Here is an 11648-nt window from a genome sequence, read left to right as displayed (position 1 = left end):
TAGGAATTTCAGGAGTGTTTGACTATTTTTTTGAAAAATGTCATGGGTATCCTGATAGGGACTGCATTGAGTTTGTATAGTGCTTTGGGCAGTATTGCCATTTTGATCATGTTATTCCTCCCTATCCATGAACAGGGGATGTGTCTCCATTTCCTAGTGTCCTCTTTTATTTCTTGAAGTAAAGTTTTGTAATTTTCCTTGTATAGGTCCTTCACCTCTTTGGTTAAGCTCATTCCAAGGTACTTGATTTTTCTGAGGTACTATTGCGAATGGGGTTTTTTTAAATTGTCTCTTTCTTCTCTTTTGTTATTTGTATATAAGAAAGCCATGGACTGTTGGGTGTTGATTTTGTAGCCTGCCACTTTACTAAACTGACCTATTGTTTCTAGTATCTTTTTTGTAGAGTCTTTAAGGTTTCCTAAGTATGGTATCATATCGTCTGCAAATAGAGATAGCTTGACTTCTTCCTTTCCTCTCTGTATTCCCTTGATACCTTTCTCTTGCCTAACTGCAATGGCCAGAACTTCCAGTACTATATTGAATAGGAGTGGTGAAATTGGGCAACCTTGTCTTGTGCCCGATCATAGAGAGAAGGCTTTCAGTTTTTCCCACTGACAATGATACTTGCCGTGGACTTGTGGTAGAAGACTTTGACTATATTGAGGAAAGTTCCTTCAATGCCTATTTTGCCAAGAGTTTTCATCATAAACGGGTGCTGGATCTTGTCAAATGCTTTCTCTACATCTACTGATATGATCATATATTCTTTTTTGGGGGGGTCACAGCTGACGATTCATGGGGTTACTGCTGGCTCTGCACTCAGGAATTATCTTGGCGGTGCTCAGGGGACCATATGGGATGCTAGGAATTGAACTCGGGTTGGCCACATGCAAGGCAATGCCCTACCCACTGTGCTATCACTCCAACCTTGATGTTATGGTTTTTATCTTTTCTTTTGTTGATATAATGGATTTTGTTGATGGGATTGCTGAATGTTAAACCATCCTTGCATCCCTAGGAAGAATCCTACTTGGTCATGGCGTGTGATCTTTTTGATGAGTCCTTGGATTCTATTTGCTAATAGTTTGTTGAGGATCTTTGCGTCTGTTTTCGTCAGGAATATCGGCCTGTAGTTCTCTTTCTTTGTGGTATCTCTGTCTGATTTTGGTATCAGCTGATATTTGCTTCACAGAAACTGTTCAGAAGTGTTTTTGATACTTAAATTTCATGGAAATGTTTACCGAGGATTGGGAGTAAGTCCTTTTTAAAGATTCGGAAGAATTCACTAGTGAATCCATCTGGGCCAGGACTTTTGTGCTTGGGGAGATTTTTATTACCACTTCAATTTCCTTGGTGGTGATATTTCTGTACAGGTATTCCAGGTCTTCTTGGTTCAGCCTTGGGAGGCTATAGAAATCTAGGAATTTATCCATTTCCTTGAGTTTTTTGTATTCTGTGGCAGAAAGCTTCTCAAATACTCCCTGAGGATCCTTTGAATTTCTGGAGTTTTTGTTATAATGTCCCCCTTTTCATTTCTGATTCAGTTTATTAGGGATTTCTTTCTCCCTTTCTTTGTGAGTCTTGCTAAAGGCTTATCAATCTTGTATATTTTCTTGAAGAACCAGATCTTGGTTTCATCGATCTTTTGGATTGTTTTTTGAGTTTCCATCTCGTTAATTTCTGCTCTGAGTTTCATTATTTCTTTCCTCCTGTTCAGATTGAGCTCCTTTTGTTAGTCTTTCTCCAAGCTGTGAGCTTTCTCTTAAGCTGTGAGCTTACATTACTTATGTGGGCTCGCTCCTCCTTCATGAGGACTGCTTGTAGAGCTATAAACTTTCCTCTTTACACAGCTTTTGTTGTGGTCCATAAGTTTTGGTCACTCATGTCCTCATTTTTGTTTGTTTTCAGGAATATTTTGATTTCTTTTCTAAGCCACTCATTGTCCAATAGTGAGCTGTTTAATTTCCAGGCGTTTGATTTACTTTTCTGTTTGTGTGTGTGATTTACTTCTAATTTCAGCGCATTGTAGTCTGAAAAGATTGTTAATACAATATCTTCTTAATTTTACGGAGGTGTGTTTATGTCTCAGCTTGTGGTCTATCTTGGAGAATGTTCCATGCACACTTGAGAAGCATATGTATTCAGCATTTTGAGGATGAAGAGTCCTGAATATATCTACTATGTCACTTTCTTCCATTGTTTCCCTCAAATGAAGTATGTCCTTGCTAAGCTTGAGTGTGGTTGATGTATCAAGAGGTGATAAAGTGGTGTTGAAGTCTCCCACTAGTATTGTGTTGCTATGGATGTCTTTCTTCAAGTCTATGAGTAGTTTTTTTAAGTACTTTGCTGGTCCCTCAGTAGGTGCATATACATTTAGTATTGTAAGTTCTTCCTGTGGTACAGATCCCTTGGTGAATAAGAAAGGGCCTTCACTGTGTCTTGTGACCTTCTTCAGTGTGAAATCAATGTGGTCTGATACTAGAATGGCTACCCCAGCTTTTTTATGGGAGTGGTTTGCCTGTAGCATTGTTTTCCAGCCTTTGACTTTGAGCCTGTGTTTGCTCTGACTATTGAGATGTGTTTCTTGCAGGCAGCAGAATGTTGGGTTCAATTTTCTAATCCATCCTGCTACTCTGTGTCTTTTAATTGGTGCGTTTTGCCCATTGATGCTGAGAGAGGTTATTGTTATGGGGTTTTGTTTCATTTTTCTGTTGAAATTTGGTGTATTTGTTGGCCTATCTTGTCTTAAAGTTGCCCATTTAGTTGCTCTTGTCATCATGGTTTTGAGTTTATAAAGTTCCTGAGCTCTTGTTTGTCTGTGAAACTGTGTGTTGTTCCTTCTGTTATGAATGAGAATCTCACTTTGTAAAGTATTTTTGTTGAGGCATTTATTTCATTAAGTTTTTTCACTATATCCCACCACTGTTTTCTGGCTGTGAGGGTTTCATCAGAAAAACCAGCTGTGAATCTTAAGGATACTTCTTTACAGGAAATTTCTTTCTTCGACCAAGGATGAAAAGCGGCCGCTCTCTGGGGGTGTAGTTAGACATGCAGCCTAGGGAAGGGGCCCTGCCACCGGGCGGGTACCTGGCTGAGCCAGTGGTCTTTGTTCAGGGCAGGATCCCAATACAGTTCAATTGCAGCAGTATCACATCATTTCCCTTGAAAATGAGGAAGATTCCACATTGAACTAAAAGAAAAAGAGTGGAATATGAGGACAAGAAAGACACCAGAACAGGCTCTTGTCAAGCTAAGAAGCTAACTTGGATTAAGTTTCAATTTCCTGGAAGAAGGGGACTGGGTATCAGCTACCAGCACAGTTAGGAGGATGTGGTCTCATAACTTATGTTCCCCCAGCTCTCCAGCTCTGAGATCTCGTGCACATAGCAGCCTCTCAGGACTCTGGAAGAAAGAGAACAATCTTACACTAGATGTTGAGATAAGCTGGAAATGGCAGGAGCCCTTTATAAGATATTACCAACATATTTGTTACAATCTAATGTTGTGGGCTACTCTGGTACACCAGTGGTGTGGAGTATGAGGGGTCCAAGAATTCTGAAATTTAGAATACTATTATATAGAAGATTCATTCATGAATGAGGTCTATCTTGCTCTCTTCTGGGAGCTTTATTTCTGAGTCTCTAGATCATGGCCGTTGATGAGATTATATGGTGCCAGGGACAGATATAAGTATTATACAGGTTAGTCTGGCAAATTTCTGGTCTTTTTGGCCATTGGTCTTACTTATAATTCTTTGTCTCTTAGTATCATTGAGCCTAATTTATCAGGAAGAGCCCAGGAATTTACAGGAATATTAACAGTGTAGGATGGAGGCAGTCCAAAATGGCACTGCTCATAGCAGCTGGCCTGGGGAAACAGAGGCTTCCTCTTTCAGTGTATGAGACAGAGAACCTCACTTTGGGGGTGTCTGCTTGTCTTAGGGCTTCCAGCCTGGTACCAGCCCGATTAGTTCCAGTTGTCCACATACTTGGATGAGCCTCACGCATGAAGGGACCAGCAGAGGAACACAGGGATGCAGGACCCACAGCTGAGGTCTCAAGCATGCTCGGATCAGGGAACGACTGCCGCACTCCTTTTCCAGGGCACCCAGACCCCCAGTTTACCAGTAGCTTGGCTGCCACACCCACAAACTGCCCCCAGCGCCAGGTAATCTCATCAATGGCCAAGTTCTTGAGTCTATTAAAGAAAGCTCCCAGAAGAGAGCAAAGCAGTATTTCCTCCAAGAATCCGGCAATCTACTGAGGGCATCCCACTCACACAACAGAGCCAGGCAAGCTACCTGTGGCATATTTGATATGCCAAAAACAGTAACTATAACGGGCTTCATTCTCCTGACCATGAAAGAGCCTCCAATATGGTATCATTAGAAAAGATGAATAAGGAGAGGCTGCTAAAATCTCAGGACTGGAATGAATGGAGACATTACTGGTACCTGCTCAAGCAAATCACGAAAAATGGGATGACAGTGACAGTGACAGTCCAAACCCCATCAGCTGTTAGGCAGTGGAGTGGGTTGGTGGACTGTAGTGGTGGAGGGAACCTCCATTTCCACCTGAATCCCCACAGTCACAACTGTAGGTCAGGAAGGGGCAGGGCAGTGAGGTGGGGATCGAATTGGGTGACATGGCTTTCTTTCCTTCAGCTCCATGTGACCTCTTTGTGGTTCAAACTCAGCAGATTGGTGGGTAGGGACTCATCTCCCTTCTTTTTGGGTCCTTCCCCAGGGCTTTGTATCAAACTCTATAAAATACAACAAGATCTATAGGCTACAGAGGCACGTGGGTACTGATCTGAACAGAGGATGCCCTGAAGTCTGACCAGTGAGAAGATGCAGAGGACAGAGCTTTGAGCCATGACTACCTCACTCCTTTTCCAGGGCACTGAGAGGCCCAGTGCCAGGACATAGTAAGGAAGTCTGTGCTGCTGCCTGTGCCCTCAGCTCAGTAATGAGGGTGGTCAGGGTGTGGCTGTTGCTGGGAAAGCAGGTGAACATGGTCATACAAGATCTTGGTGTCAAAACATGTGAAAAGACACTGGGGCTCTGTTAAATCTCTGTCAGGTAGGAAGAGGTGAACTGAGGAACAGAGGGACTAGAAGTCTTGTGTAGCCAGCCTGGCTTGCATGACTCTCCCTGTATTTTACGATTGTGACAGGTGTTGTTGATGTGATTGATGTGACTGGTGACAACATGCCAGTAGGTCGGAAGATGATAGACAGATGTGCTCACAGCCACCATCCTGTGCACAAGCTAAATAGAAGAGATTATTGTTTTAAATGAAGTAACTGTAATTTACAGGCATTCAAAGTTGAGTTTGAATTTTAGGCATATTGTGCTCTAACTCACAGTCCTACCCCAGAGTCAACTTCCATCCATCAGTGTCCCCAGGTTTCCTCCCAGGTCCCCTTCAAATGACAGAGAATCTGGGATACACTACAGTCCCCTGAACTCTCTTCCTGGGCTTGTCCCCTGAAGAACTTTTTTACCTGCTAATCTAAACATGGAAGAGACTTTGGGTGGAAGGGTAACCAGATAAGTGAGATTTAGGGAGTGGGCTTGCCCTGGTTTAAACTGGTCTTTGACCCAGTTTCATTTCCAACTGTCAGTTTCTCTCTCCATTTCTATGGAAGTTGGGGTTCAATCAAAACTTCATACTTTCTGCTGAAATAGCCCATTCTTCTTCTCCTAGGGGTTCTTGCACAAGGAGAAGGCTTCTTTTCTGTAAGGTATTTCCTTTTGAAGCTAGTCGTTTTGGTCCCTACCATTAGGAAGTCAAAGAAACGATGTAGACACAGATCTGGACATTTCCTGTTGAAAAGAATCATTGTGGGCTGGGGAAAATTTAATGAATAACTGTCTCACCAAGTCCTCTGTTCTTAGGATGTCTTCCTGGTTTCCCTAATTCCTGATGGTACTTTGTCCCTTTGTTCCCCACTCTTTTCTCCTTTTCTTTCACTAAACAGGCAGGAACTTGCCCCAAGGATGATGATTGGGAACCCTAGTTTGTCTTGCATTCACCAACCACACCTCCACTACACCACAGCCTTAAAGACACCCCTCTTGCAAACAACCCACTTCAACCCGCCCCCACAACATCACCTGTGCATCCTGTGCAGCTCCCCTGCTTGCCTCTCTAGCTGCCTGTGTGAGGATGTCTCCTATGGCGAGTTTCTCATGTTTCCTTACCCTTTTGTTGGCAGGGACACAAATCCTATTAGAGGGTAATTGAGGTGTTCTTTTATCAGCAGAAGTGGGGTGGAAGGACCTAAGGAACACAGTTTCCATGCAGATAGAGCAGCTTCCTCCATTTGTGTTTGGGTTTCCTGCTCCCCTCTTTAGCCTGTGCAATGATCCTCTTCTGTGTGAGTCATGCCCTTGGCTGGGTTACCCTACATCCCTGATTGTCACTCCCACTTTGAATGGGCTTTTTGAAAACAGGAAACTTGGTTTTGTCTGCTTGGTTTTTTTTTTTTTTTTTTTTTTTTTGTGCCACAGTGACTGTGCTCAGGGCTTATTTCTATCTTTTTGCTCAGGCATTACTCTTGGCTGTGCCTTGGGGGACCATTATACAGTGATGGGGAATGAACACAGATTGGCCAGGTGCCAGGTCGGTACCTGAACTATGTACTGCCTTTGCTCTTAAATGTTCTTGTCAATGGACTATGGAGTCCCACGTGGGTCTGCGCCCAGTGTCTGCATGTGCATGTATGCATGTGTATGTGTGTGTGTGTGTGTGCGCATGAATGGAGTATCCACAAGTGTGTGTGTTTGTGTGTGTTTATATTTCATTTCATTTCTTCCACCTTCCTTCCTTTTTCTTTGTTGCCATTTCAGTGACTGCAGTTTGGATGCATACCCCCAGGTCATGGCTGTGATGGTCAATTTTTTGCAATGGTGCCCACCAGGATTCACCCAGCTGGCGGTGGTGCTTACACAACAGGCTCCCTGAAGTTGTTACTCCTTTGTTGTGGTGATTGGTTGCACACATTCTCACCAGCCACACAGATGATTGTTGTGGAATTCACCAGGGTCAGCATGCCAGCATTTACATTTCTTGACTGTGGTGCTCCGTCATCCTTTTTAGTTGTGGTGCTTTCCAAGGGTTGTGCCCCTTCTGTCGTGTGTTCACACATATGGTTGTGGTGTAGCCAGAAATCTCTTGTGTGCCTGAGATCAAGGACATAGCTGGCACTGGCACTAACGGCAGTGCTGCTTGGCTTCTGTGGGACATTGGAGGTTTGAACTTGTAACCATATGTATACAGGGCAAATTCTCTACCCTCCTGTTCCCTTGTGCTCTTCCCTTGGACCCGGGCATGTGCCTTTGTGAATGTGCTTTGTGAATGTGAATGTGCTCTGTAAATGGGCATGTGTCTTTGTGAATAGCATGTTGACCAGTCAGTGGAACTGGGCTGGATATGAGGTGTGTTTGAACATGAACAGGAAATGTGTTTTCAGCATCATGAACTGCTGAGATACAGGGATGGCCCAATCACCCCAGGGGATAGGATGATGGGCAGAGGCTGTGGGTGGAGCAGATAGTCAGAAGGGACTCTCAGAAATTCATCATATTGGGGTGCCCACAGCAAATCTTGAAGTCATGTGTAGACTCTTCTACTTTTTTGTTTTACTGTGCAGATCAGCCAGTGGGGAAAATTTGTGAGTAACTGCTGCTCCTTGAGAGTGCGGCCCCATCTCTCTCCTGCGGTGCGACACAAGCTCCATGGTTCCTTCTATCCCAGGTGCTTTCAGATTCAGACATATTGTAGCTTAAGAGATCTTAGTGCACTGCAGGTTACACCCAACATGCGGGGACCGGGGTTCAATTTTCAACACTTCATGGTCCCCTGAACACCTCTGGAAATGACCAACCCCCAGTTCCCTAAGCACAGAGGCAGGAGTAGCCAGCCCCTAAAAAATCCTAGGTATGGCTCCTATGAACAGGAATAAAATGTTTAACCCTCATGTCTCCCCTTCCAACCCCCCCCCCACTTCAGATATGAGACTTCCAGTTCTAGCATTCTATGGAGTAAACCAATGACCCATATTGTCACCTGCTGCAGGCTAGGTGTCCCCCAGATCTCTCAGGGAGCCATCCTACGGAACTGGAGGTTTCACTTGAGGCTCCCAGGTAGCTATCTGAACAGTGGACAAGACTGTGACCCTGGACCTGAGTAGATTGAGGCCGACAGACTATCTGATGCCATTGCCTGGGGCCATCCTGTCCATGTAGAACCACTCAGTACTTTCTGTAACACTTTGGTCCCTCAAGACTGCACTTTGGTGCCCATGACCCCTCACCAGTATGACACCACAACAGCACAAAGACAGCAGCTCCCAGACAGGAAAATGAGTTTTATTTTAGAGTTGGGGGTGAGGGCAGCTGGTCCCATCTGGGATCAGTCAACTACTTGCTACTCCCTGGCTGGGAGAGGGGCATCCTGTAATCCACACAAGTTGCAGAAGACTCAGAACCTGAGTACATCACTTGAGGCAGCTGTTGGAGCCTCCTTTGTGCTCCTAAGGCTCAACAGTCAGGGAAGTCCCACAGAAATGTGGCCAGCAATGGGGCCAGGAGAATCATCCCTATGGTGGCGACCCCCAGGCCCTGGCTTGGTGCCGCATTGCACAGGTCAGTGGTGCAGCAATTGAGATCTACGCTGAACTCCAGGATGTCTAAGATTTTCTCTTCTTCACTCTTGTAATTACCAGGACTCAGGCAGGATTTCACACACGTCTTAATCACTTTCGTATGGTTGATCATTGTTTGTTTCTCTGTGATAGCTGTTATGGGAAAAGATATAGTGGTGGTGTCTTGGAGGGAGGTTCACCTGACCTGGCCCATGGTAGACCCCTCCTGGGACTCAGTGTTGTACCTAATCTGTGTCCTGTGATACCCTGTGACTTTCCCCCAACATCAGGTATGTCTCCATCCCCTCAACTACTAACAGTTCTGAGAAGGGTTCTGAGCTGTAGGACCATGGAGGAGCATCCCTGCCCGCAGTGGTTACCTAGAGCAACTGAACACTTGGAGTGATGGCTGGCATCTAGTTCACCCACAAAAGCCATGTGTAAGGAGGTTCCCAGGGATCCCTTTTCCATTTTGGTTTCTCAGAGAGCAAGGGAAGCCCTACTTTCCTTGGCAGGAAGTATTGCCTAACCCCACCCTCCCCGCTTCCTGCCCCACACCCCACCTCTCTAGCCTCTTGGCTTCTCCTGGAGCAGATCACTTACTCACTGTCTCATGAAGGCAGGCTTTATGCTCCGGTGAGCATTGTACTGGACCAGCACATGTTTCAGCATCAGGAAGGCAAGTGTGACATTTTAAAGCCCAGACTAGAGATTTGGAGAGAAACACAAAACGAAAGATTTAGGCTCCACCCGACAGTCATGAAGGAGCGTGGACTCAGCACCAGAGCCAGGAGACACATGGCTAGAAGCTGTTCTGGAGCTGGTGAGTTGGGAGGAGAGAGTTTCAACTTGGAAGGTCCACCACAGACTCTCTGCATCCCCTCCACCCCCTACTCACCTCCGTCCAGGCACTGAAAGGCTAGCAGCAGCAGCAGTGCCACAGTCTTCATCTTGCCCATCAATCAGCCTAGGGGAACAGGGAGTGTGGGACTCAGACCTTAAGTAGCTCCTGAAGGCCCCTCCCTCTCTTCCTGTAACAGTCCCCACTGAGAAATTGAAACTTAAGCTTTGGGTTTCCTCTGTCCATATTAGCTTCTTGTCATCTGCCCCATTATGGCCTCATCCAGATCCAGAGATTCCCAGAAATAGAGATCAGAAGGGAATTGGCAGTTTTTCCCCCAAGTTTTCCACTGGAATTGGGCTAGGGCTGGGACCGAAGCATTGCCCTGTGGGGGTCGCTGAGCCCCGGGCCATCTCTATGCAGGGTCTGCAAAGTCTCCTCTCATCCCCACCTCATGTGATTGTGTTGGCAACTCACATTGGTTGAGTGAGATCCCTGATTCCAGGTGATCTTGAAGCAGGATCTTCCTCCGTGAAGACAAGAGAAACGCCAGAACAGGCTCTTGTCCCGCTAAGAAACTAGTTAAAGGGAAACGGGTAACCCAAAGCTTAAGTTTCAGTTTCCCAGGGGAAGGGGACTGGTACCAATGAAAGTAAACCCCAAAACCACAGGCAAGGGCATCAAACCACAACCTAGGTAGAAAGTCTCCCAGTCTGGAAGGTGGTTGGAACTATTCAGCAAGCGCCCTGCACCCAGCACATAGCCATATTAGAAAAAACCTGTTAGTTTGTAGAAAAAATGTTCTGTAACAGACGTTGTAATGCTTCTGTAACCAAAACATATATAAACCTCCTGAGAATTGGAGTGGGGGGGATGCGGTCCTTGTCAAGACTCCACTGGGCTGGATGAGACTTGGACCCTAGCTCAAGCTAGCAATGGTTTGAGCTAGCAATAAAGGTTCCTTTCCTTTTTCATTCTCACTTGTGGAACTGGTCTCTCTTTGAACAGGAAACCCAAGACCCTGAATAAAATTTGGGTTCTTGTCCCCATGAAATTTCCATTCACAGTTTGATCCTCTGCCAGTGACATGGGACCTAGGCAGCCGGGTTGATTAGAGATCAACCAATGAGACTGGCCGCAGGAAGTGGCCCTGGCTCCTGATCAAGGACTGGACTGATCCAGGATCTTGGAGTAGGGCCCGGGACAGAGGACCAACAAAGGACCTAGGTGGACGCACTGAAGGGTCGCTGGTTGGGGAGTGTGGGAGACGTTCCCACTGCCCCCAAGTAGTCACATCGAGGGTGTTGGATGCCGGCCAGATAAGTCATGACAGGACTATCAGGCAGTGTTAGGTGAGGACACACAGAGAGGCGGGGACACAAGGAGGGATGCTGTCAGACAATTTGTTTTTGGCTTCATCATTTCCTGTTTATCTAGTTGCCTTTTGTGTCAGTTGTCTTCATCTCAGTCTCGGGGTTTTCGGTCCCCTTTTTCATCACTTAGTCGTGGGTCGGAACCAGTCAACTCCACTTTCTCTCGTGCTTACCATTTCAGCGACTTCAGAACTAGGGCCAGAAGCCTCTCAGTACAGTTGAAGAAAAGAAAACTGATAATAACTCTTTGTTCTGAAGAATGGCCAGTCTTCAATGTTAGCTGACTAGCTGAAGGTACTTTTGATCTGGGGGCCATTCTAAAAAGTTATAGGCAAAGTACTCTTTCCAGGACCGGAGGATACCTGGACCAGATCCCTTACATCCAGGACTGGCAGGTACTGGTTGAGAGACATCCTGCCTGGTTAAAAATAAGAGTGTTGTGAAACAGTGCAGACATAAAATTAGCCTACTTAGTTTAATAAAGGGGTATGTAACAACTCACCTGCCGAATACCTGAACAGATCTATTACTATCAAGGAAATTGAAACTGTAATCAAAAGTCTTCCCAAAAACAAGAGCACAGGTCCAGATGGATTCACCAGCAAATTTTTTCCAAACCTTTAACGAGAAGCTATTACCAGTCCTTCTTAAGCTTTTCCAGGAAACTGAAGAAATGGAAACTCTCCCAAACAGTTCCTATGAGGCACATATCTGGCTAGTACCAAAAGCAAACAGACACCATGAAAAAGAAAAATATAGGCTGATATTCCTGATGAAAACAGATG

The 11648-nt window shown here is 45.5% G+C and overlaps 1 protein-coding gene across 1 annotated transcript; it reads right to left on the bottom strand.

The window, feature by feature from the left end:
• Positions 1-8395: 8395 nt before the first annotated feature.
• Positions 8396-9610, bottom strand: LOC130044401 (ly-6/neurotoxin-like protein 1). The gene is made up of 3 exons (XM_056137127.1): positions 9548-9610; positions 9253-9354; positions 8396-8802 (listed from the first exon to the last, which is right to left on the bottom strand). The coding sequence occupies exons 1-3, from the start codon at positions 9606-9608 to the stop codon at positions 8546-8548; spliced, it is 420 nt and encodes a 139-aa protein (XP_055993102.1). The 5' UTR covers positions 9609-9610; the 3' UTR covers positions 8396-8545.
• Between the last annotated feature and the right edge of the window lie 2038 nt (positions 9611-11648).

The sequence above is a fragment of the Sorex fumeus genome, unplaced genomic scaffold (genome assembly GCF_029834395.1).
Source record: "Sorex fumeus unplaced genomic scaffold, SorFum_2.1 ptg000122l, whole genome shotgun sequence".
In the NCBI taxonomy this organism is placed as follows: Eukaryota; Metazoa; Chordata; class Mammalia; order Eulipotyphla; family Soricidae; genus Sorex; species Sorex fumeus.
This window is presented reverse-complemented; position numbering and strand designations above follow the sequence as displayed.

Coding starts and splice junctions, on each gene's coding strand:
- LOC130044401 (XM_056137127.1), bottom strand. CDS start 9,608: ATGGGCAAGATGAAGACTGTGGCACTGCTGCTGCTGCTAGCCTTTCAG. Junction 9,355..9,547: donor CTTTCAGTGCCTGGACGGAG/GTGAGTAGGGGG, acceptor CCAAATCTCTAG/TCTGGGCTTTAAAATGTCAC. Junction 8,803..9,252: donor CTGCCTTCATGAGACAGTGA/GTAAGTGATCTG, acceptor TTCCCATAACAG/CTATCACAGAGAAACAAACA.